Source organism: Dasypus novemcinctus, chromosome 6 (assembly GCF_030445035.2).
Source record: "Dasypus novemcinctus isolate mDasNov1 chromosome 6, mDasNov1.1.hap2, whole genome shotgun sequence".
NCBI lineage: Eukaryota > Metazoa > Chordata > Mammalia > Cingulata > Dasypodidae > Dasypus > Dasypus novemcinctus.
The window spans coordinates 2,601,876-2,627,673 of NC_080678.1; the positions used below are offsets into that span (position 1 = coordinate 2,601,876).

Consider the following 25,798-nt stretch of genomic DNA (forward strand, 5'->3'; position numbering starts at 1 on the left):
GAATTTGAGCCTCTAATCATGAACCTCTGTCACATTTATCTGGTCCATATTGTAGTGAACAAACTCTGATCAGGCTTTGAAATGAGAAGGCTGCCAAAGATCATCATCCATTGGTTGGTGAAGGAAGTTCATGTGAGGAAATTAAAAGTAAATAAGAAGGGCTTTTTCTGACCTTTACACCCTCTCTTCCCAAGGCCCATGGAAGTGGGTCTGCTACTCATTACTGGGCCTAGGGCCCAGATTTGAGCAACCAACAGGGGCAGTCCTTGACCTAGAACAGATTGAACCAAGAATCAAAGATCAGCATTATCCCAGCCTCCATCACTAAATCCTTACAAAAGAGAGAAAATGAGCATCAGAATAAACTCACCATCATAATCAGATGGCCCAATATCATTAAAAAAAATTACAAGCCATACTAAGAAAATGGAAGAAATGGCCAAAGAAAAGGAATATATCAATTCCCCAGTTGAGACAAAACACTTGAGGCAACTAATCAATGCGATTCATACAAATGTCCAAAATCAAATTAATGACTTAAAAGACAGTATGGCTAAAGAGAAAAAGGATATTAAGAAGACACTGACAAGCAAAAATAAGAGTTTGAAAATCTGAAAAGAGTACCAACTGATGATGCAACTGGAAAATGACCTTGAATTGAAGGTTCAATGCGGATCACTAGAATATCCCTGTCTACATTTAATAACATGACTTTAAAATGCCGTTTGACCTAATGTAAGGGGGAAATGGAAAGGAGAAATGAGTTTATATGGATACGAGTCTCTAAAAAAGAGTCTGGAGGTTGTCAGAAGGATTGCCCTTAAGCACAACTGAGCAGAGTCTAAGAGACAGATAAAGTAGATACAACCCCAGGTATTCGTTCCTTTGAGGGCTAAAAAGACCCATGGGTTCCATGGTCATGGCAGATGGGGTTTACTGCCATATCAGATGGCCCTTCTTTGGAGCTGGTGTTTCTGCGTGATGGAGCTGGACTCAGATGGGATCTCTTTGCACAAGACTTTCATGCTACTTTACTGGAATTGTAGTTGGTGTTGGGGTTTAAGATATATTTAGGGGATTTGAATCTCTGGACTGACAATATGATAGCCAGGCCCTGAGCCCCAACAGACTTCAGCTCCTACAATCTGATTTATTGGACTCACCTCACTCAGCTAGGATGGAGTTGAAGAAGGACAACCACCACACCAGGGAGCCTAGAGTGCCTACAACTGAAAGCAAGAGGATTGCATCCAGTATCCATGTGGAATCTGAGCCTCCTCTTGACATAGAGGTGCAACGGACACAACCAATCCAAGGTCCACAGAGAAAAGGTGGCATTGGAGTGGGAAAAGTGGACATGGTGGCTGATGGGTGTGGGGAATGGCAGGAAGAGATGAGAGGTGGAGGCGCCTTTGGGACTTAGAGTTGCCCTGGATGGTGCTTCAGGGGCAATCACTGACATTGTAAATCCTCCCAGGGCCCACTGGATGGAATGTGGGAGAGTATGGGCCATGATGTGGACCATTGACCATGGGGTGCAGAGATGCCCAGAAATGTACTTACCAGGTGCAATGGATGTGTCATGATGATGGGAGTGAGGGTGGCTGGGGGGGGGGGGGGGAGTGGTGGGGTGGGGGTGGTAGGGTTGAATGGGACCTCATATTTTTTTAATGTAATATTTTTACAAAATCAATAAATAAAAAAAAAAGAACTACTACTTGCCCTTATTAAAAAAAAATCTGAAAAGAAAAATTACAGAGCTCATGGGAATAAGAGACATAATAGTTGAGATTAAAAACACATTAGACAATCTTTGCGGCAAGATGGTGGCTGCGTGAGCATGCCTGGTAGTGTCTCTGCAGGGGGCGGCTGGGCAGCATTGAAGGCTCTTTGAGACCGCGCTGTTTCGGGGATTTTTGCTGGTTGGAAGGTGTCTGGACGTCAATTCGGTGGGAAGGTAACAGAGAGGATACATCTATAATATATAAACGGAGGTCCCAGCTGGGCTCGGGAAGTTCCCTCCTTGGGTGGGCGGAGCCGCGGTAGCAGGTGCTCCTGAAGCTCCGGAGCCGCGGCGGCCAGGGTTTTTGTTTTTTTTTTCCTTTTACTAGAGGCTTTGCGGTGCTGAGAAATTCGCGGATACTGGGCTGGCTGGTGAGGGATTGTTGAGACAAGACTCCTTTGCAGATTGATTTGGGGAGACAGACGGTGTTTTCTTGTGAAGCGGGGGACGTTTTTGGTCGACGGACAGGGGGGGCAGTGCTTCCGCCTGGAGCCCCATCCCCAAAGGTCCGGCTGCCGATCTGCAACGGAATTGGATTTTGGACAATAAGGGGACACAATTGGGAGACTGTTGTAGGGTGCAGTGAGGGAGGAGGACATGTCTGGAAGCTGATTGGAGGATATTTTGCGAAGTTTGGGATTTCGGATCTTAGAGTCTGTTTTCGGCGTTTCCAGCTGAAGCCCACCCCACCCGGCGGGGCTTGGGATCTGGGTCATTGAACTGGCCGTGGTGTAGAGGCGCCCTCAAGTGGCCGTTGCGAGGGAGCACAGGGAGGGAGCTGTCCAAGGCTGATACCCTGAGGAGTTAGGTGAATTTCAGGGATCAGAAATTCAATATAAAATTCGCGGATCTGGCTTCCCCCACAGGGCTGGCACCCAGCTACGGGGATCCCTGAGGGCTGTGTTGCACTGCGGAGCTCCTAAGCTTTCTGTAGACCAGATTTGAGCTTGCCAGGTCTGGGTCCCCTGAACTCTGGCGGTCCACACCCCAGACTCACACCTCTTGAGTCTTCAGTGTCTCAGACTTTCCACCCCTGAATCCATCACGCTCTGGGGTCTACCTGGGGTCCTTGAGTGCCCTGGACCTCAACGTTTGCGTTTTATCTTTAATGGTTCATATTGTTTTGTTTTTATTTTCACTTTATCTTATTTTTTACTCTTTTTGATGCCCTGATTGCTAATATTGCATTATCCCCTAGTCTTTTCTCCTAGCGTCTCCCCCAAAGTCCTTTATTTTTTTTACAGATATTTAGGGGTTTTTTTGGTTGTTGTTTTAGATAGTGTTGCAATTGTGACACGTGTATACCTGTATCTCTCTCCCCCATCTGTTCCCCACCGCTTGCCTATCCTCTTTTTCTTTCTTCCTTTCTTCTTGTCTTTCTTTTTTTCTTTATTATAATTAGTGTTATTTTTTTTTTCGGTTCTCTCTTTCCCTCTTGTCCCTCATTTTCCACTTATTTTATTTTAATTCAAGTACACAATACGTGCTACAGGGAACACCTCACATTTGCTGGGTTTTCCCATCCTCCACTGCCTCATTTCTGTGTGAACTGATTTAGGCTACCTACACTATCCCTCTTCCCCTGCATCTTGATAACCACTATCATCTACTGTCTCTCCTATATTCCACCCCCCACCTCCCATTCTCTGATCCACAAAGTGTCTAACTCTTAATTTCTAATACCTTTGTTCTGTTTTATGTCTGTTATCCACTCTTGAAACTATTACCTTTCTTTTCTTTTTCCTTCTCTCATGAAAACAATAGCTTTGTAGTTCATACCATATTCCGCCTATATTCAGTCATCTACTTCATAAAAGATACTCTACCTACAGCTATAACTCTATACAATCTACATGAATCTAACCTCCATCCTCCCAGATCTCATATTCTTGCTTTGTTAACATACATTACCAATACCACTTTACACTTTACCCTTGCTGACACAATTGCCTTTTCCCAACACTAATACTTTCTTCTAAAGTGAACTTAACCAACAACAAGTAACTTGAGTAAGAAGAAAAAAGTGACAAAGAGAAGATATAACACCTATGCAAAAATAACAACTAATTAACCTCCAAAAGCAGACAAAGAAGCTAAGGAACTGATTAAATTCGTCAAAATAAAGAGATGACCAGAAAGCAACAAAAATCTACAAACCAAACCAATAATCAGGAAAACATGACTGAATCCAATCAACAAACCAATAAGCACGAAGGGGAGCAAAACTTGGCACAAGCAATGAAAGAACTCAGATCATTCATCACCGACAAATTTGATGCAGTAATGAAAGAGGTTAACAACATGAAGACATCACTTGGAGGGGAAATTGCAGACATACGCAAAAACATAACAGATATGATGGGAATGAACACCACAGTTCAAGAAATAAAAAATACACTTGCAGCAAATATCAGCAGACTAGAAGAGACAGAGCAGAGAATTAGTGATGTGGAAGACAGTACCTCAGAAATCAAACAGATAGTAGAAGGGGTCAATAAGAAGATAGAAAAAATCCAATTAGGATTTAGGGACCTGAATGACAATGCAAAACGCTCAAACATACGTATTATAGGCATTCCAGAAGGTGAAGAGAAGGGAAAGGGGTCAGAAGGAGTGTTGCAGGAAATAATGGCTGAAAACTTCCCAAATCTACTGAAAGAGACAGATGTACATATCCAAGAAGCACAGCGCACTCCACAAGTCATAAACCCCAACAGGCCCACCCCAAGACATATACTTATCAAATTATCCAAGGCTCAAGACAAAGAGAAAATCCTAAAAGCAGCAAGAGAAAAGAAAACCATCACATACAAGGGAAGCTCAATTAGATTAAGTGCTGATTTCTCTTCTGAAACCATGGAGGAAAGAAGACAGTGGTATGATATAGTCAAGGTACTAAAGGAAAAAAACTTCCAACCAAGAATACTCTATCCAGCTAAATTAGCATTCAAACATGATGGAGAGTTCAAAATATTCACAGACAAACAGAAACTGAAAGAGTATACCAACAAGAAACCTCCCCTTCAAGAAATTCTAAAGGGAGTTCTGCAGGAAGAAAGGAAAAAACAGGAAAGGCAAAGTTGGAGGAGAGTATAAGACCAACAACAACAAAAAAGACCAAAAAAATATACAAACAAAATATGACAAACACAAATCCAATCAAAATATGGCTAACACAAATAATTCCTTGATAGTAATAACACTGAATGTCAACGGATTAAACTCACCTATCAAAAGATTCAGACTGGGACATTGGATAAGGAAATATAACCCATCCATATGCTGTCTACAAGAGACACATCTTAGACCCAAAGACGCATGGAGATTGAAAGTGAATGGCTGGAAAACAATCATACAAGCTAACAATAACCAAAAAAAGGCAGGAGTAGCTATATTAATATCAGACAAAATAGACTTTAAATGTGAAACAATTGTGAGAGACAAAGAAGGATACTACATTTTAGTGAAAGGGAAAATCTGTCAAGAAGATCGAACAATCATAAATATCTATGCCCCTAACAAGGGTGCCTCTAAATACGTCAGGCAAACGCTGGAAAAACTAAGTGAAAGAATAGATACATCTACAATTATAGTGGGGGATTTTAATACACCACTATCAACTCTGGACAGAACATCTCAAAAGAGAATCACCAAAGAAACAAAACATCTGAATAGTATATTAGAGGAGCTCGATCTAATAGACATATATAGATCGCTACACCCAAACACAGCAGGATATACATTTTTCTCAAGCGCACATGGATCATTCTCCAAGATAGATCATATGCTAGGCCACAAAGAAAGGCTGAACGAATTCAGAAAGATTGAAATCATACAAAACATTATCTCTGACCACAGTGGAGTCAAGCTGGAGATTTGCAAGGGACAGAAGCCCAGATTTCACACCACGATTTGGAAATTAAACAGCACACTCTTAGAAAAACAGTGGGTCAAAGAGGAAATCTCAAAAGAAATCAATGACTACCTTGAAACAAATGATAATGATAACACAACATACCAAAATTTATGGGATGCAGCAAAAGCAGTACTGAGAGGGAAGTTTATAGCCATAAATTCATATATCAAAAAAGAAGAAAGAGCAAAAATTGAAGAACTAACTGCACATTTGAAGGAATTAGAAAAACAACAACAAAGTAACCCAACAGGAAGAAGAAGGAAGGAAATAACAAAGATAAGAGCAGAACTAAATGAAATAGAAAATAAGAAAGCACTTGAACAGATAAACAAGACCAAGAGCTGGTTTTTTGAGAAGATTAACAAAATTGACAAACCATTAGCAACACTAACAAAGAAAAAAAGAGAGAAGATGCAAATACACAAAATAAGAAATGAGAAAGGCGATATCACCACTGACCCAACAGAAATAAAGACTATCATAAGAGGATATTTTGAAAAACTATATTCCAACAAAAATGACAATCTAGAGGAAATGGACAAATTCCTAGAAACACATAAGCAGCCCATATTGACGAAAGAAGAAATTGACGATCTTAACAAACCAATCACAAGCAGAGAGATAGAATCAGTTATCAAAACTCTCCCAACTAAGAAGAGCCCAGGGCCAGATGGCTTCACAGGTGAATTCTACAAAACATTCTGGAAAGAACTGACACCAATCCTGCTGAAACTATTCCAAAACATCGAAACGGAAAGAACATTACCCAACTCCTTCTATGATGCCAACATTACCCTAGTACCAAAGCCAAACAAAGACATCACAAGAAAGGAAAATTACAGACCAATTTCTCTGATGAACCTAGACGCAAAAATACTTAACAAAATACTTGCTAATCGTATTCAACAATACATTAAACGTATTATACACCACGAACAAGTGGGATTCATCCCAGGTATGCAAGGATGGTTCAACATAAGAAAATCAATCAACGTAATACACCATATAAACAGATTGAAGGGAAAAAATCACATGATTATATCTATTGATGCAGAAAAAGCATTTGACAAAATACAGCACCCTTTCTTGATAAAAACACTCCAAAAGATTGGAATACAAGGGAATTTTTTGAATATGATAAAGAGTATATATGAAAAACCTAAAGCCAACATTGTTTACAATGGAGAAATCCTAGACTCCTTCCCTCTAAACTCAGGAACAAGACAAGGATGCCCACTGTCTCCGCTCCTATTTAACATTGTCTTAGAAGTACTTGCACGAGCACTGAGGCAAGAACCAGAAATAAAAGGCATTCAAATTGGAAAGGAAGAAGTCAAAATTTCATTATTTGCAGATGACATGATCCTATACATAGAAAACCCTGAGAGATCTACAACGAAGATTCTAGAACACATAAATGAGTTTAGTAAAGTCGCAGGTTATAAGATCAATGCGCAAAAATCAGTAGCATTTCTGTACACCAATAAGGAGCAAGATCAGGAGGAAATCAAGAAACAAATACCATTCACAATAGTAAATAAAAAAATCAAATACTTAGGAATAAATTTAACTAAAGAGGTAAAGAACTTATACAACGACAATTATACAAGATTGTTCAAGGAAATCAAAGAAGACCTAAATAAATGGAAGACTATTCCTTGTTCATGGATAGGAAGACTGAACATTATTAAGATGTCTATCCTACCAAAATTGATCTACACATTCAATGCAATCACAATAAAAATCAACGCAGCCTTCTTTAAGGAACTAGAAAAACTAACTATGAAATTTATTTGGAAAGGAAAGAGACCCCGAATAGCCAAAGACATACTGAAAAAGAAAAACGAAATTGGAGGAATCACACTACCTGACTTCAAAACATACTATAAAGCTACGGTGGTGAAAACAGCATGGTATTGGCATAAGGAAAGACACATAGACCAATGGAATCGAATTGAAAGCTCTGATATAGAACCTCACATATATAGCCACATAATATTTGATAAAGCCACCAAACCCTCTCAATTGGGAGACAGTGGCCTATTCAACAAATGGTGTCTGGAGAACTGGATAGCCATATGTAGAAAAATGAAAGAGGATTACCATCTCACACCTTATACAAAGATCAACTCAAGATGGATCAAAGACCTAAATATAAGAGCCAAGACCATAAAAACCTTAGAAAGCAGTGTAGGGAAACATCTACAGGACCTTGTAATAGGAAATGGATTTATGAATATCTCACCAAAAGCACGAGCAGCAAAAGAACTAATAGATAAATGGGACTTCCTCAAAATTAAAGCCTTCTGCACCTCAAAGGAGTTTGTCAAGAAAGTAAAAAGGGAGCCCACACAGTGGGAGAAAATATTTGGCAATCATATATCTGATAAGAAACTTATAACTTGCATATATAAAGAACTCCTATATCTTGAAAATAAAAAGATAAACAACCCATTTAAAAAATGGGGAAAAGACTTAAACAGACACTTCTCCGAAGAAGAAATACAAATGGCAAGAAAGCACATGAAAAAATGTTCCAAATCTCTAGCTATCAGGGAAATGCAAATCAAAACTACAATGAGATACCATCTTACACCCATAAGATTGGCAGCTATGAAAAAAACAGAAGAATACAAGTGCTGGAGAGGATGTGAAGGAAGGGGAACACTCATCCACTGCTGGTGGGAATGCAGAAGGATCCAACCATTTTGGAGGACAGTATGGCGGTTTCTCAAAAAACTAGCCATAGATTTGCCATATGACCCAGCAATACCACTGCTGGGTATATACCCAGCAGAACTGAAAACAAGGACACAAACCGATATATGTACACCAATGTTCATAGCAGCATTGTTCACTATTGCCAAAAGTTGGAATCAACCCAAATGCCCATCAACAGATGAGTGGATCAATAAAATGTGGTATATACACACAATGGAATACTACTCGGCTGTAAGAACAAACACACTACAAACACATGTGATAACATGGATGAATCTTGAGAACCTTATGTTGAGTGAAGCAACCCAGACATTGAAGGACAAATACTACATGACCTCAATGATATGAAATAAACAAGCTGCCCTAGATAGCAAGAGACTGAACGATAGGCTTACAGGAAATCGGAGGGTGGAGGAAGGATATGAGCCGATGTCTGCAGGGGTGGAACTTCAGACGAGATGGTGGTAAGTATGAACACAAAGAAGAGATAAAATGGGGGCAAGGGGTTGCCTTTGGTTGGGGCTTTACGGGTTTGAGGGTGGCTGGGGAGGGACGGTTGGGTAATGTTGCTCAAAAGTGGGGGGAGGGAGGGGTAGCATACGAACACAGGAGAGGGTTAGGAGGTGGTGGAGAGTAAAATGCCGAGAAAATAATATCAAAATATAATAAAGAGGGTTATCTGTTTAGAATGCTCGGAGGGGAGGGTCTGATGCAGGACGGGCTCCTGGGGAATGTCTAAATGCTCATTCTGCCAGAGTGGGTGACACCATGGGGTAGAATCCCAAGTAGTGAGAGTGGGGGTGGACCCACATCCTGGGGAGGACTAATGCCACCAAATAGAGGGAACTCTATCCCTCGAGAGAAAGGGTGGCTCCCAGGGCATTGGGGCAGATGAGCAAGTTAGGCCCTAAACACTATTCCATCTATCTCTGGAAGTGGCTCCTCAGGAAACGGAGGTTGACTGTCACTGTGGGCACCAAGGTGGAAGGGAAAATGGACGTTAAATGTGTGGAACCAAAGTAAATGGGGGGCAAGGGAGGAGTTTCTTGAGAGTACACAAGGATGGATATAAAACATGTAATATTACACCATAACATATAGGAGACGACAGACTGATAATGTAAACCATAATGTAAAACATAGGAGAACTAAAAATGTAAAGAACTGTGTATCCTAAAGTATGCACCATAATGTAAGCACAGATATTACCATGTTAGAAAGCTAATATCTCAGACTCTGTACATCACCTTAAGTAAATATGATGTGAATAGGGTGTAAGAGTATCGCTGTGGAAGGAAAAAGGTGTTGTGGTGAATGTATGGGAGTGTTGTATATTATATATATGCATTGCTGTGGTCTAGGACTCCTACGAAGAAACGCTGAATAATTAGGGGGGGGGGGGGAAATAAAAAAAGGATAGGATGTGGAATTTTTTCAAGTCAACATTCTTTATCTAAGTTCTTTATCTAACTTTATCCAAGTTCTTTATCTATCCTTTAAACCCATCGCTATATGCCATTCCCTAGTAAGGGACCATGACATTATATTGGGCTTCAAATTTCAGGGAGTTCTGGATCACAGAGTGTTTCAACAATGGCAATGGAGGGATACTGGTATGGGATACCAATGACAGGTGATATATGGCTGACAGGGAGCTGTACAGAACATATGTCCAGGGTGCATGGTAATGATTGGATATACTCATAGTAGCAACAATTAAAAACCCAGCAGGGGGGTTACTGGGTTCCTGGCCAGTGGTGCTCTGTCGTGGTCCCTAGGGGAGCAGCGATAGTCTCCCAGGTACAGCGGCAGGGACCGGGAGGGAGTGAGGGTTCAACAGTGAGCCCCTGATGCTAATGACTATGCTTGTGAGCTGATAAACCTAAAATAAGAACAAGGCCTAGAGCAACATTGTGCCTGGGAATTTCCTCCTGTCAGCCTTCATGTTACTCAAATGTGGCCAGTCTCGAAGCCAAACTCAGCATGTAAATGCAATGCCTTCCCTCCAGCGTGGGACATGACACCCGGGGATGAGCCTCCCTGGCAACGAGGGACCACTATCAAATACCAACTGATGATGCAACTGGAAAAGGACCTTATATGGAAGGTTCAATGCGGATCAGCAGAATATCCATGTCTACATAAAACAACATGACTTTAAAATGCTGTTTGACCTAAAGTAAGGGGGAAATGGAAAGGAGAAATGAGTCTATATGGCTACGAGTTTCTAAAAAAGAGTCTGGAGGCTGGCAGAAGGATTGCCCTCATGCACAACTGAGCAGAGTCAGAGAGACAGATAAAGCAGATACAACCCCCAGATATTGGTTCCTATGAAGGCTAAAGAGACCCATGAGAGTTATGGTCATGGCCGATGGGGTTTACTACCAGGGCAGATGGCCCCTCTCTGGAAATGGTGTTTATGTGTGATGAATCTGGACTCAGATGGGATCTCCCTTCATAAGACTTTCATACTAATCTGCTGGAGGTGCAGTTAACGTTGGGGTTTAAGATATAGTTAGGGGATTTGAATCTCTGGACTGATAATGTGATAGCCAGGTCCTGAGCCTCAACAGACTCCAGCACCTACAATCTGATTTATTGGACTTACCACACTCAGCTAAGATGGAGTTGAAGAAGGACAATCACCACACCATGGAGCCTAGAGTGATTACAACTGAAAATGGGAGGATGGCAGCCAGCATCCATGTGGAATCTGAGCCTCCTCTTGACATAGAGGTGCAATGGACACAACCAATCCAATGTCCACATAGAAGAGGTGGCATTGGATTGGGAAAAGTGGACATGGTGGACGATGGGTATGGGGAAGGGCAGGAAGAGATGAGAGGTGGGGGCGTATTTGGGACGTGGAGCTGCCCTGGATGGTGCCTCGGGGGTGATCACCGGACATCGTGGATCCTCACAGGGCCCACTGGATGGAATAGAGGAGAGTATGGGCCATGATGTGGACCATTGTCTATGAGGTGCAGAGGTGCCCAAAGATGTACTTACCAAATCCAATGGATGTGTCATGATGATGGGAACGAGTGTTGTTGGGGGGGGAGAGGGGGGGTGGGGGGGTGGGGTTGAATGGGACCTCACATATATATTTTTAATGTAATATTATTACAAAGTCAATAAAAAAATAAATAAATACTGTTAAAAAAAAACACATTAGAGGCATACAATAGCAGACTCGACTTAACAGAAGAAAGAATAAATGATACAGAAGACAGAAAAGCTGAAATTGAAGAAATAGGAGAACAGAGAGAGGAAAGAATGGAAAAAAAATTGAACAGGGAGTTGAATGATAATATGAAGCACAACGATATACATATCACAGGAGTTTCAGAAGAAGAGAAAGGAAAAGGGACAGAAATAGTATTTGAGGAAATACTGGCTGAATATTTCCCAACTCTCATGAAATAAATTTACAAGCCCAAGAAGCATAGCGTACCCCAATCAGAATAAATCTGAATAGACCAGCTCTATGGCACACATGCCTCAGAATGTCAAACATAAAAGATACAGAAAATTCTGAGCCCAGCAAAGGAGAATCGAACCATCACATACAAGAGATGTCCAGTAAGACTTAGTGTGGATTTCGTATCAGAACCCATGAAGGTGAAAAGACAGTGGTATGATATAGTTAGGATACTGAAAGAGAAAAATTGCCAGCCAAGAATTCATCTTTATCAAGCAAAACTGTCCTTCAAATATGAAAGAGAGTAGAAAAAATAATAAATATACAGAAACCAAGAGAGTTCATAAGAAAGAATTCACCTTTGTAGGAAATATTAAAAGGGAATCTTATATCCTGAGAGAAAAAGACAAGAGACAGAAGCTTACAGGAGAGAATAGAAGGCAAGAATAGCAGAAAGGATAACCAAAAGAGTAAAAAGACAGATGAAAATAAGATAGGACATATGAAAACCAAATAATAAGATGGTGGAAGTACATAACCTGACAGAATATATTTTTAAAAAGAGCCAGCCATATGCTGCTACAAGAGACTCACCTTACACCCAGGGATACAAACTGGCTGAAAGTCAAAGGTTGGAAGAAGACACTCCAGGCAAACAGTTCAGAAATAAATCCCCAACTCTACAGCCAAAAAAAACCATTTTTTTAGAAGTCACTGGGGATTGAACCTGAGATCTTGTACCTGGAAAGCAGACACTGTACCACGATCTACATCTGCTCCCCACCAATTGGTTTTTTCTATTAATTTAATTTTTTTTCTTTTTTGAAAGGAGTTTTAGATTACATAAATGTAATATCAAAAATATATGGAATTCTCATATACCTCACTCTCTCCCCTTCCAAACTTTCCCATATTAACAAAGTGTTTCATTAGTGTGGTACATTTTTTAGAATTGGTGAATACCTACTGAAACATTGCTACTGAATGGTCTATAGTTTAAATTACTGTTTACACTTTGCACTACACAATTTTATAGGTTTTGGCAAAATGTATAATGGCTTGTATACATCATTGCAATACCATGCAGTATAATTACAGTGTCCTAAAGGAGTTACACCTATTCTTCCCTCTCCCTCCCCTCAGATTCTTCCTCTGATTGAGAGAGGGCTTAGATCCTATGGGGCAGATGGATGGAACTGTCTTGCTTGCAATTGTAGATACTCTCTATTTTGTGGGATGGACATTGTCCATCATAATCCTTTTGTTAGTTGTCCACATGAGTTTGATGAACTAGAGAGTAGGTGTTGGCTGCAAGTCTATTGAGATTTGGGCATAATCCGGTATATGAATGGCTGGAAGATTTAAGTCTCTTGGACATATATTTAATGGCTATAATGCTAAATATAGGTTCAAATAAAAGGGCAGAAGAAGTGTGTGTACGAAAGTTAGAAATGTGTCTAACTCTGATGTATTGGGGAGATAGATTATCATATAATCCAAGGTAAGGCCCACTAATGGAGTGCTGATTTCCTGGAGTTGTCTGTCTGCCTACAATTTCTAGATGTCTCTAGATTCCTCAGGAGCACCCTGCTTGAGGGTCAGTGAGATCTTTCAGAGATGTCCATAAGCATAACCTTTGGAATCACCTCCCAACTCACTTTGAAATTTCTAAGCCATAAGAACTCATTCGTATTTAATATTTCCCTCTTTTGTTCAAAGTCATTTTCCAAATATGTCACTAGTTGGCACTTGGTAATAATCCCTCAGTGCCAAGGAGATGTATCCCCATGCCAGATACTCAGGAGACCTGAAGTAGTGATTTTATATGCTGAGTTTGGCTGAGACTGAAATCACATTTGAGGAACAAGAAGGCTTTCAGGAGGTAACTGTTAGATAGTATATAATACTAGGCTAAGTTCCAACTTCACAAGAACAAGTTTCATAAATATGAACATCCATATCAAGGGCCTGGCATATTGGTTTGTCCTCCTTTATTTGGCACTGCCCTTGTAGTCTAGAGATTCTTGCCACTTTATGAGACAATGTAGCAGAACTTCTGAGGATGGAAATTCAATATTCTTTGTTTATTCTTGAGACTCCACAACATGACCATATGAACACATTCATAGCCCATAGAAGCATGCACCAGGTGCACCCCCTCACCTGTCTCCCCACCACCCATACACCACACCAGTGATCTTCCCCTGCCACAGTTGTAACCTTTCTGCAATTCAACTTACCCAAAACAAATCCCAAAATTAATAATAATATAGTAAAATAAAAATAATTGACTAATTATTATTTTGCTTTGTTCCTTTCATCAACATAAGATCTGTTATCTTGTACGGTATATTAACAAATTTCTTCTGTATGTTCCCCCAGTGTCTTTTTTTTTTTTTTCATTTTATTTTCCAAGAACCTTTAGGTTACAGAAAAGTCACATAGAAAATATAGTGGATTCCCATATACCCCCCCCATATCCTCCCCTACCTATAAAATCCTACATGAGTATAGTACATTTGTTACAAGTGATGAACAAATACCGAAGCATTGCTATTAACCATTGTCAATGCTTTACATTATGGATTCCATCTTGTCCATACATTTTTATAGGTTCTGACAAAATATATAATTGTGTGTATTTATCTGTCATTGTAAGATCACACAGGACAATTCCAATGCCCGCAAAATGCCCATATATTGCATTTATTCTTCCTTCCTACTCCCCTTGAAATTTATGGCAACCCCTAAATTTCAACTCTTTAAGAATACAGTTCATAGTTACATGCATTAATATTGAGAGTCTGACATCTTTCTCTGGTTTCTTTTATTGGACACTGCCTATATACTAGAGAGGTCCTTGCCTCTCTATTTGAGTAGATAGCAGGACTCCCCAGGATGGGCGAATAATATTTTCTTGTTTATTGTATGGGTCTCCACCACTGAGATAATACCCTATTATAAGATGAACATATTCATATTCCATAGAAGTATGCCCCAGATGCACCCTTTCCCACATATCAACCCATAACCAAAGCCCTGCACCAGTAAACTTCTTGTACCATATTTCTGCCCCCAATCATTCCCATCATTTTGGTTTCCCATCATTTTGGTTTCAACCATAGTCCTACGAATCTCCAGAGTTCACCTATTCCTTCCTCCTATCCTCAATTCCATGGATAGTCCATTCCAGCCTCCCGCCTTGATCATCCTCACATTCTAACTCTGTTGACCCCACTCACATACCTACACCAACATCATCCTCCTCCACTGCAAAGTACCCCCTTCCATCATATCTGGGGATTTTCCATACTGAGAATCAGTACAGCACATTCCACTCCCTTTTTGTCTCCCAATAACCTATGTTCCAGACTCTAGCTCTCTGTGTCTGTTCAATAGGATTTGGTCATATCAGTGAGGTAACATAATATTATTGTTGTCCACTGGTGACTGGCTTACTGCTCTCAATATAAGGTTTTCAAGAGTCATCCATGTGACTTGTGTCAATTCTTCATTCCTTCTTACAGCTGAGTAATATTCCATTGTGTACATATACCATATTTTACTTATCCATTCATATTTTGGTGGACACTTCTATTGCTTCCAACTTTTTCTGCCATTTAATTTTTCACAAACCTACCAAGTACAAGTTAACAGAGCCAAACTGTTTCTTTAACAAATGGTGTTGGGGGAGCTGAATATCCATAAGCAAAAGAATGAAAGAGGACCTCTATTTCACTCCCTATGAATGAATTAATTCAAAATCAACCAAAGACCCAAATATAAAAAGCATGACCATAAATCTCACAGAAGAAAATGTATGGAAACATCTTAAAGATCTTGTAGTAGGTGGTGGAATCTTGGATTTCACATCCAAAGCATGAGCAACAAAAGAAAACAATAGATAAAAGGAATCTCCTCAAAATTCAACAGTTTTGCACCCAAAGGACACGCCAAAAGCTTAAAAGGCAGCTGACACAATGGAAGAAAATATTTGAAAATCACATATCTAACATAGATTGAGTACCTGTGGTAAATAAAGAGATGCTACAACTCAACAATAAAACACAAACACCTGCATTAAAATAAGCAAAAGACTGCACTAGATATTTGCTCAACGAAGAAATACAAACGGTGAAAAAACATGAAAAAAAATGTTCACCATCACTACCAATTAAGGAAATGCAAATCAAAGCTACAATGAGATATCTTTTCACACCTATTAGAAAGGCCACTATAAATAAGACGGAAATCTACAAGTGTTGGAGAGGATGTGGAGAGATAGGAACTCTTATTCACTGTTGGTGTGAATGTACAATGGTACAGCCATTTTAGAGGACTGTTTGGCAGTTCCTAAAGAAGTTGAATATAGATTTTCCCCGTGACCCAGCAATACCACTATTGGGGATATAACCAGAATGCCTGAGAGCAGAGACAAGAATAGACATATGTGCACCAATGTTCATAGCTTCTTTATACACAATTGCCAAAAGATGGAAACAAACTTGGTGTCCATCAGCTGAAGAATGGATAAACAAACTGTGGTGTATATACTCAATAGAATATTATGCAGCTGCAAGAAGAAATAAAGTCATGAAGCATATGACAACGTGGATGACCCTGGAGGAGATTATGTTGAGTGAAGTAATCCAGACACAATATGACTGCACTATTACAAACATAATAAATTGTGTAAACTCATGGAGTTAACTAAAATATAAGTAATCAGAAAATTAAAATGAGGTTAGAGAAGGGAAAGCTAGGGTTAATTTGTGCAGAGAACATTATATTGAGTGAAGCAAGCCAGACACAAAAAGCACAAATACTGTATGATTGTATTAAAGAACTAAATACCTTGTGTAAACTCAAGGAGTTAATAACCAGAAAATTAGAATGAGGCTAGACAATAGAAAGTTGAGGGTTAACTTGTATAGAGTTGGTTAAAAAAAATGTGTATTAATCTTTGGAAATGAAAATGTGAAAGCACAATGTAATGTTAATAACTAGCAGTGCAATTATATGGATATGACAGTGGTTGAAAAAGGAAGCCTAAGGTCATGTATATTACTAAAAGGAAAGCTAAAAAACGTGATATGAGGCTATATAAATAGTAAAACCTCGAGTGAAATATGAATATGGATGAATATGGGTAATATTGCATATCAAAGACTGTTTTCTTTAAAACTGAAAAAATATTTTGTTTGTTAATGTTACAAGATGCTAATATTAGGGAAAAAACCCACATTATGCTAAGTGCAAAAAACAGACAAAAATACCACATACTATATTTTTCCATTTATATAAAATGTCAATGTAAATCAATTTATAAAGACGGAATTAGATTATTGGTTCTTTGTGTAGGGTAAGGATAGAAGGATTGAGAGGTGACTGCTAAGGGGTATGGAGGTTTTTTTGGGAGTAATAAAGTTTTTTAAAATTTTTTGTGGTGATGAATGCACTCCACTCTGATTATATTAAAAGCCCTTGATAGTCCACTTTGGATAGATTGTATGTTATGTGAATACATCTCAATGAAATACCCACCCCACCTCTCACATGAGGTTGTTGATGTGGGAGGGGTGGGATGGGTGCTGGTGGGGTATATGGGGACCTCATATTTTTTAATGTAGCATTTAGAAGGAAATAAAGAAGAAAAAAATTTATGGGGATGAGAGAAGTGAACATGATCTATTTAGACTGTTAAAAAAAATCCCTGAAAAATTTCTAGGACTATCCTAGATACATAGTTATAACAATGGGATAGGATTTTGGAGGTGAGGAATAGACTGCAGTTATGAATTTGGATATCACTATCAAATATTAATGATAAATGCAGATGTGGACATGGATGCAATTGCCAGGAGAAGAGATTCTGGGTTGAATCAGTGAGGATACAAACATTAAAAGGCAAAAGCAGAGGAGACTAATAATAATAACAGTGTAAATAAAATGACACTGTGACAGAACCAACTCCATAAAAGTATATGTTGAATATCTTTTGTTCAAACAAAGTCTAAAAACCCTCTTTCCTGCAGTGACAAAGCCTTTTGGTTAAAGACTGATGGAACCCATTTGTGAGAGTAAAATTGTAGAAAATAAATCTCCTTTCTGCAGGACACTAACATGGAAGGCTACCTAATGTGTCAGTATTTCTATCCATATTTCCATAGACATGGTGAGGAGCAGTGTATCTGACTCTTCCCCAAATTTATGCCAAGAGGACATGGTAGGGAGAATCAGTGTCCAGATTAGGTTCCCTAATCAGGACATCAAGAGATCCCATGGGAAAATGCACCAAGCAGTAAGTCTAATGGGCCTCGGTCCAGAAGAAGAGCTACACTCTGAAAGAGAAAGTTACCAGGAATTCCCACATGTAAAGGCCACACCTTGGTCCCTGTTACGAATGTGGGAGTGAAAAAACTAGCCCACCTGGAGGGAAGATGCAGAGGGAATGCCATGCTGGGCCTCCTGCTGTTCCTCCCAGACACTCACTCTCCCTGTGATCGACCACCACACTTCCTGCTCCCCTGAAGCCCTGATAGCATCTGCAGTCAGCTAATGGAAAATTTAAAGTTTCCCATAGAAAGTTGGCCAGTTCCCAACAGGCAAGTACATTGTTCATAAATCTATCACATAAACCACCTTCTTCTTAGATACTCAAACTCATTTTTTGAAATTCTGTTAATTTCAAAATTACCTGTGGACATCTTTCATTTACAGAATGTGGGAAATACCCTCCTGAGAGCGACTTTTACATCCTTGTTGCGCAGAGTGTAGATGAGTGGGTTCAGAGTGGGGCTGACTGCCGTGTACATAACTGCAACCACTTTGCCATTTTCCATGGAAGACCCAGACCCTGGGAGGATGTAGGTGTAGATGATGGTGGAGTAGAACACGCAGACAACTAGGAGGTGGGAGGAGCAGGTGGAGAAAGCCCTGCGTTTGCCCTCAGCTGAGCGGATGCGCAGGATGCTGGCAATGATGAAGGTGTAGGACAACATGGTTAGCAGGAAATTGATCACCCCAAAGTAAGCATCTGCAATGAGAATCATAACATTGTTCAGATCTGTTGGGCCACAAGCGAGCAGCAGCAGTGTTGGGACTTCACATAGGAAATGATGGATCTCATTGGGACCACAGAACGTTAGCTGTGCCATCAGGCCAGTGTGGATAGAGGAGTTGACCCCACATACCATCCATACACTGCCTGCCAGCAGGGCACAGTGTGGCCGGCTCATCAGTGTATGATAATGCAGGGGCTGGCAGATGGCCACGTAGCGGTCATAGGACATGACAGCAAGCAGCAGCAGCTCGGCCCCTAAAACCCATGTTATAAAGAAGAGCTGGGTTAAGCAGCCTTTATAGGAGATGGTGCTGCCCTTGACCAGCAGATTCTCCAGCAACTTAGGGAGAACAGTGGATGTGCAGGCAATGTCCAAGATAGCCAGGTTAGTGAGAAAGAAGTACATCGGAGTTTGGAGGGTGGGATTCAGGCAGATGGCCATGAGGATTAGGCTGTTCCCTGTAAGAGCAGACAGGTAAAGAAAGAGGAATAGAGCAATGAAGAAACCCTGGAGCTTAGGATTCTCTGAGAATCCCTGAAGGATGAAATCCACAACAGTAGTGTCATTGTTTGCTGCCATCATGTTGGTGAAGTTCTCAGTGGTCTCCTGGGAACCAGCTGGCACCTGGCAGAGGAAAGCAAAAGAAACGGTTGAGTGAGGGTTCCTTTTCACACACCAGTCCTCCTAAGACTCTACAGGGATGTCTGTGGTGGTGACTCTGCCCTAGGAATCACATGGCTAAGATGTCCTTAAGGTCCTGCACTAAGGGAAACAATCAGAGGATTAACTCTCCCTTCTGGATCTGGCCTAATCCTTCTGACCCTTCCCAGCCCATAGAACCTCCTCCCCACAACATCTTCTCCTCCCTATTGGTGGCTGGTGAAGCAGGGCAAGGTAGTTTCCTTAGGAAGTGCAGCCTGTTTTAATTTTAATTCATTTTAATTGTTAATATTTCCCAACTCATGGCATGTGGAAGTATACTAGCAATAGATCATTGAGCTTGGAAGATGCACACACACAGTTGGACATTCTGGCACTCTCCAGATATCTGTAATTCCAAAGAAGGAAAACCATTTCAACTGGGGTTTGTGCAAAGCTTCATGCAGAAAACTGCTTAAAAGACAGGATGGAACTCTCACTCTCCTAGGGACAAGATTGCAGGACAGATGGGATCATGTGGGGAGTTTGTGTGCTTGGGACCACCAGAACAGGGTATAAAATGGAATGTGTCTTGGGGCACCAGAGTGGTCCAAACTTGGTGACAGCCACCAGCCTCAGGACAAGTGGGGATCACTCTCAGATCTTAGCTTTGCATTAACCTGGCAGCAGGCTCTTTAGTCAAATCCACAACAGACCACCATGAACTCATCCAGTCCATGGTGCTCCCAGTGTGTGTGTGTTGGGGGGGGATTGGGTCATTGTCAACCAGGGCTGCTGTCTGAACAGCTGTATCTGAATCCTGCAGGGTCCTGACTCCAGGCTCTAACCCCATCCAGGTTCTCCTGGGCTAAATGGGGAGCTTGTCCTTTCAATGAGTGTCAGGCTGTGCCAGAGGCTGGGGAAACAGCAAAGCAAGGGGCAGAAGCAACCTCGGCACAGCCTGGGACCTCTTGCCCAGGCCCTTGCCCAGGTCCAAGACCTGTGGGACTCCCCAAACTTACATGCTTCTCCTGCATCCCATCTAGGACCCGTGCCTTTCAGGCAGGACATGACTCAGCTCAGATGAGAAGACCCTATTCCTTGACTGCCAAACACTGCCAAGGGAAGAGGGAACATCCAAGAACCTGCCCTGGAGTTTCCAGGTCGGTAAGGATTGCCTGAGAACAAGGAGCTGGCAATATATGCACGTCCTAACCAGGGGTTGGTCTCCCAAGTGTCCCATGAACAGAGGTGCTGCATTTTGCAGAAATGTGTACATGGCCATGAGCACCCAGTGGACAGAGGACTGGAACAGTGTGTTGGGAGTTCCATGACAGTGCTGACTGCTGGTCTGTTCATTCCTCTCATGCTCTTTGTCCCCCCTCCTCACAAGGGGTGATAAGACCACAGCCCTTGACCCAAACCAAGCTGTGTTCCTGCAGAACTGGGGTGCTAACAGTGCAGCAGAACAAGATGGGGCTCTTTAGTTCCAGTGTGCTCACATCCAGAGGTTAATAAAGAAGAGGTATGCAGGATCCACCTCAAACATGCCCTTTTCTGCAAAACACACCCCAGTGTAGGCACAGATGACCAATCCCCCCTCTGACCTTGGCAAACCTATTCACAGGTAGCAGAGTCAGCCACCTCCAGCTCCTGCAGTGTCAGTTGCTGATAGTAAAAAACCCTTGAACTATTCTAGAGTTTAAACCAGAGCCTCTGATTTTTCCTTTTACAGATCAGCTGCACAGATTGGACTGGGGCAGCAGATAGCGGAGCTCTGTTAGTCTCCAGTACTTCAGCATTTCAAAGTGAAATAGTAAGTCAGGAACGAAGCAAAGACAGGGTCATGTTTTACATGGGAAAATTGGTCATGGTTAAGCCAAAGCTGTCTTTTCAGAACATCAGAAGAAAAATAAGGAAAGATAGTTCAAAAGGCAACTCTAGGAGGAAACACAGTTTTTTACATGAATGTATTTCCTGTTCATTCAAGGGATGTACCACCAACAGTTTACTACCCAAATATAAGAAATCCACATATTCATTAGAAATTAACATTATCCTTACCATGATTAAAAGGGAGGTAGAACCTTGGTGTTAAAAGCCTGAATTCCTCCCTTTTGTGCCTTCTTTGTTGCTGCTGACCTTTAAAGGATTCTGTTTACTGTGGATGGCAAAGTCTTGGGAGCCTGGGGGGACAAAGGAGCAGGAGTGGCCCTCGGGGAGCAATTACACCAGCTGATGGTAAGCAGGGCCCTGCAGGTGCAGTCTCAGTGGGGTTGAGGCAGGACCTAGGAAGGGACAGGGCAGGCCAGGGCCCTGAGGCCATGGGGGGAGGTATCAGGACTATAGTTGGGGAGAAACCCCTTGCCTCATTGGCCTGAGCCTTGCAGGGGACCTTCTTGGACCTTTTGGGTCAGACCCCATATATCAGATATTCTTTCTGTGATGACCCAGACTCAGGCCTGCAAGAAGTGGAAAGTTTTTCTCAAATCCAGGTCACTCCTTCAGCAGCTATAGATCCAGAAATATGGGAAGTAGGACAGAGCACTCCGGGCAAACCACACCCAGTCCCCTATAGGGAGTATTTGTCACAGTTAAAGATCCAGTCCTGATACTTCATGTTTAAATAAAATGCTCACTAATTTGGGTTTGCTCAATTTTTTCAAAACCCTCATTTCTGTGTCATCATTCATCCCAGATCCACAAGACATTTAGGTGTGTCATCTCCTGGGCTTTGCTTGTTGCTGATGGACTCTCAGATTGTCCTTGTTTGATGATCTTGACCATCTGAGGAGGTACACTCAGGGGCTTCACAGTAGCCCCCTCTATGGGGATTTGTCTGATATTTTCCTTGTTAGTAGACTGGGTTATGTGTTTGGGAGGAAGACCCCAGAGATGCAGTGCCATTCTCAACACACACTTTCAAAGGAACATGCTGTGAATAGGACTTACCACTGAAGCTGTCAACCTTGAGATTAATATAGGCTGTGCATGAATTCAAAATTATCTAATTCTGTATCCAAGTGTGCCTAGTTTCTAAAAGCCAATTAAGTCCTGAAAATGCCCCAACATCATATCTCTTCTTCCCTCTCTTTACTCTCAGTACCTACTGTGGCCACTTTATCCACATCAATGCTACATTTTCTGCCATTACTAATCACAACAGTTCCATAGTAAAATATTTCAGGACTTGGAGTTGTCCTGGGTGGTTGTTCTGGACATTGTATGTCCTGCCATGGCCCACTGGACAGACTGGGGGAAAGGGTAAACTATAATGTAAACCATTTTCCATGTGGTGTGGCAGTGCTCCACATGTATTCACCAAATGTAATGAATGTCCCACAATGATGAAAGAGGTTGTTGATTTGGGAGGAGTGGGGTGAGGGGAGTGAGGGTATATGGCGACCTCAATTTTTTTATCTTTTTTTGCTTTTATTTTTTTAATGTTACATTCAAAAAATATGAGGTACCCATATACCCCCCACCCTCCTCATCCTACTACTCCCCCCATAACAACAACCTCCTTAATCATCATGAGACATTCATTGCATTTGGTGAATACATCTCTGAGCACCACTGTACCTCATGGTCAATGGTCCACATCATAGCCTACACTCTCCCACAGTCCACCCTGTGGGCCATGGGAGGACATACACTGTCCAGTAACTGTCCCTGCAGCACCACCCAGGACAACATTTTTTTAATGTAACATTTAAAAATAAATAAATAAATAAATTTCTTTTAAAAAGCCAATTAAGTAATATAGACCCTATGGTCTTTAATTTTCAGAAAGGATGTAGACTGGATGTATATTCAAATTTACATCCAGATAGAATGTGGGCAATAGTTAATTCAAGCTTACCTGGAGGGTGGGTGATATGTTAATTCAAGATTACCTGGAATATGAGGGATATTAATTCAAAACCTATCTGGTACTCAGACAAACACTTAAAACTCTAAGAAACTAACAAAGAAAAGTCTTTTTTTTTTTCATAAAAACACCATTTGACTACCCCGACCTTACATCCTCTGTATAACAGGGACCCAGAAATCCTACTCGGGGCTCAGGTTTTTAGACAGAAGTCCCCAGTCGCAGTCAGTGATAAATAAATTTTTCCTTCTCAAGAATATTTCTGAGTCCTGGCCTTCAAAACATGAAATTGCTAATCAAGATGATGGGATTTTTCACATCTGGACCCAGCAATAGACCAATGTCCATAGACTTGATGACACACTGTCCTGACATTGTGGGCTGAGTCACAAGTGGTGCAGGGGGTCCAGGGAGGGTGAGGGTCAGCTTCCACAGGCCTGGTCCAGCTCCCAGCAACTCAGCAGGGTCAGTCTCAGCTCTGGTCCAGGCAGCCTCTGCTACTGAGGACATTCAGAGGAGAATGACATGGAGCCCTGCACAATGCTGCCACTATGGGGAACTTGCAGTGAGCTCATCACATAGGGCTGCCTCCTGCACATGACAAAAAGTTCACAACTGATCAAAAAGGAATCTGCTGGTGGTTCCCTTACAAATGACCCAGGATATAGAAAATAATACAGGAAAGGAAACCTGGGAATTTATCCTAGTAAATGTATCCTACAGAATATGTGAAATATAAAACCTGTTATTACAGAATAACCAGAGAGGTCAATTAGTAATATCAGTTCTCAACTTTAAAAAAATAAAAAATAAAAAAAACACCGAGTCCTTATATATCTCAAAATGTGAACTGTCCCTCAACTCTCTCCATCAATGCATATTTTATAATCTCTGATCATCAATTAATAAGCCATGTAATAGATACAATGGAATTTCAACAACTCAAGGATTTAATTAATTTTAAAGCATTTTTATATGAACTTTAATCTTGAGCTACATCTGGGTTTCCTGACTGAACTCTATTATTCTGAGGGATCATGTTGTTTGATGAAAATAATCTGTGATGAAAGTCCTTGAAACTCTAATTTCAAGATTATTCATGATTTACACCCTATAAGCCTCATTTTCCATAGGCATTTGTCAATACAATTTGTTGAACACATAATACATGCACACATCTATCCTGTGGCTGCAGGGTCCTTATGAAAGTGCAATGGCCTCTCTCCACTAGATGGCTGGGTTTGTCCAGCAGCAGGCCCTGCTCACAGAGCCAAGTTCAGCTGAAGGCTGTCTTGGCCAAGCACAGCCAGCTGAGGTTATAGACTTGGGAACTTGTGCTCAGACTGCAGAGAGGAAACCAGCAAGAGGGACCTGGTTCCAGGAGGGAGATGGGCTGCACAATGACAGGAAGAGGCAGGAATGTTCCCTTGGGAAGCACCAAATACAAGGCAGGGAGGGTCAGAAGACTAGGGGTTCCTACCTGTACCTTTCCTTCTCCCCCCTGTGGAAAGCACCCTATTTCAGGTTTATTCTTGCATTTAGTCACGTTAAGTACACAATAGGTGAGCCAAGGATAAAATTCATCTCAGGTCTAAGAGGGAGCAATAGAGACTCCCTGGGGTGTCAGGGGAACGAGGGGAGGTTAGAAACCAGGGCAGGGGCTTCCAAGAAGGTTCGTATGATGGGGATATTTGCACACCAAAGGCCAAGAGAAAATCTGTTGAGAATGATGAGGCAGGAGGTGGGAATTTCTGGTGACAACCCAACCTCTGGTGGTCCTTCTGCCCTTTTGCAGAGGTGACTTGAGGAAGAGCCTGGAGGGGAAGGCACTTCCAGCATTGGCACTGGTCTTAGATCTTTGTATCTGCCTCAGATATTCTTGCAAGGTCTTCCCACGTGATCCAACCCCAGAAAGGATGCATGGGCCTTGGAAAGAGGAGAGAAGAAGTTGGGCCTAGCAAGTAAGGGTGCAGAGAGAGTGCTGGCTGTTCCCACTCCACTGATATAAGAATGTGAACAGCTGACTGAACCCCAAGAATCATACAGGACACCACACATTGGCTCAAGAACTGAGGTACCACCTTCTGGGAGAAGAAGCATCTGTAAATGAGCTTCTTACTATGACCCTGAAATATGCCAGAAGTGCATACATGTCTTCACAGTCATCTCAGTTTTGTAGATGATGAAATTGGGAAGGAAAGGAGCCCACACATTTGCCTAGTCCTCAGATGTAAAATGGCACTACCAGTTCTCACATCAGGTTCTAAACAGTGGAACAATGGCTTTAACCTTGAGGCTCCAATATATTCAAATTCAGCAATGTTAAGGGAGAAACAGAAAATTCAAAATAATATTTGGAGACTTTCATAACCTCTTCTCGATA

At 41.4% G+C, this 25,798-nt stretch overlaps 1 protein-coding gene across 1 annotated transcript; it reads right to left on the reverse strand.

The window, feature by feature from the left end:
- Nucleotides 1–18,551: 18,551 nt before the first annotated feature.
- Nucleotides 18,552–19,487, reverse strand: LOC101424936 (olfactory receptor 13A1-like). The gene has a single exon (XM_004479743.1). It carries the CDS (start codon nucleotides 19,485–19,487, stop codon nucleotides 18,552–18,554), a length of 936 nt encoding a protein of 311 aa, XP_004479800.1.
- Between the last annotated feature and the right edge of the window lie 6,311 nt (nucleotides 19,488–25,798).

What these genes read in the sequence shown, in the direction of transcription:
- LOC101424936 (XM_004479743.1), bottom strand. Translation starts at nt 19,487, where the DNA reads ATGATGGCAGCAAACAATGACACTACTGTTGTGGATTTCATCCTTCAG.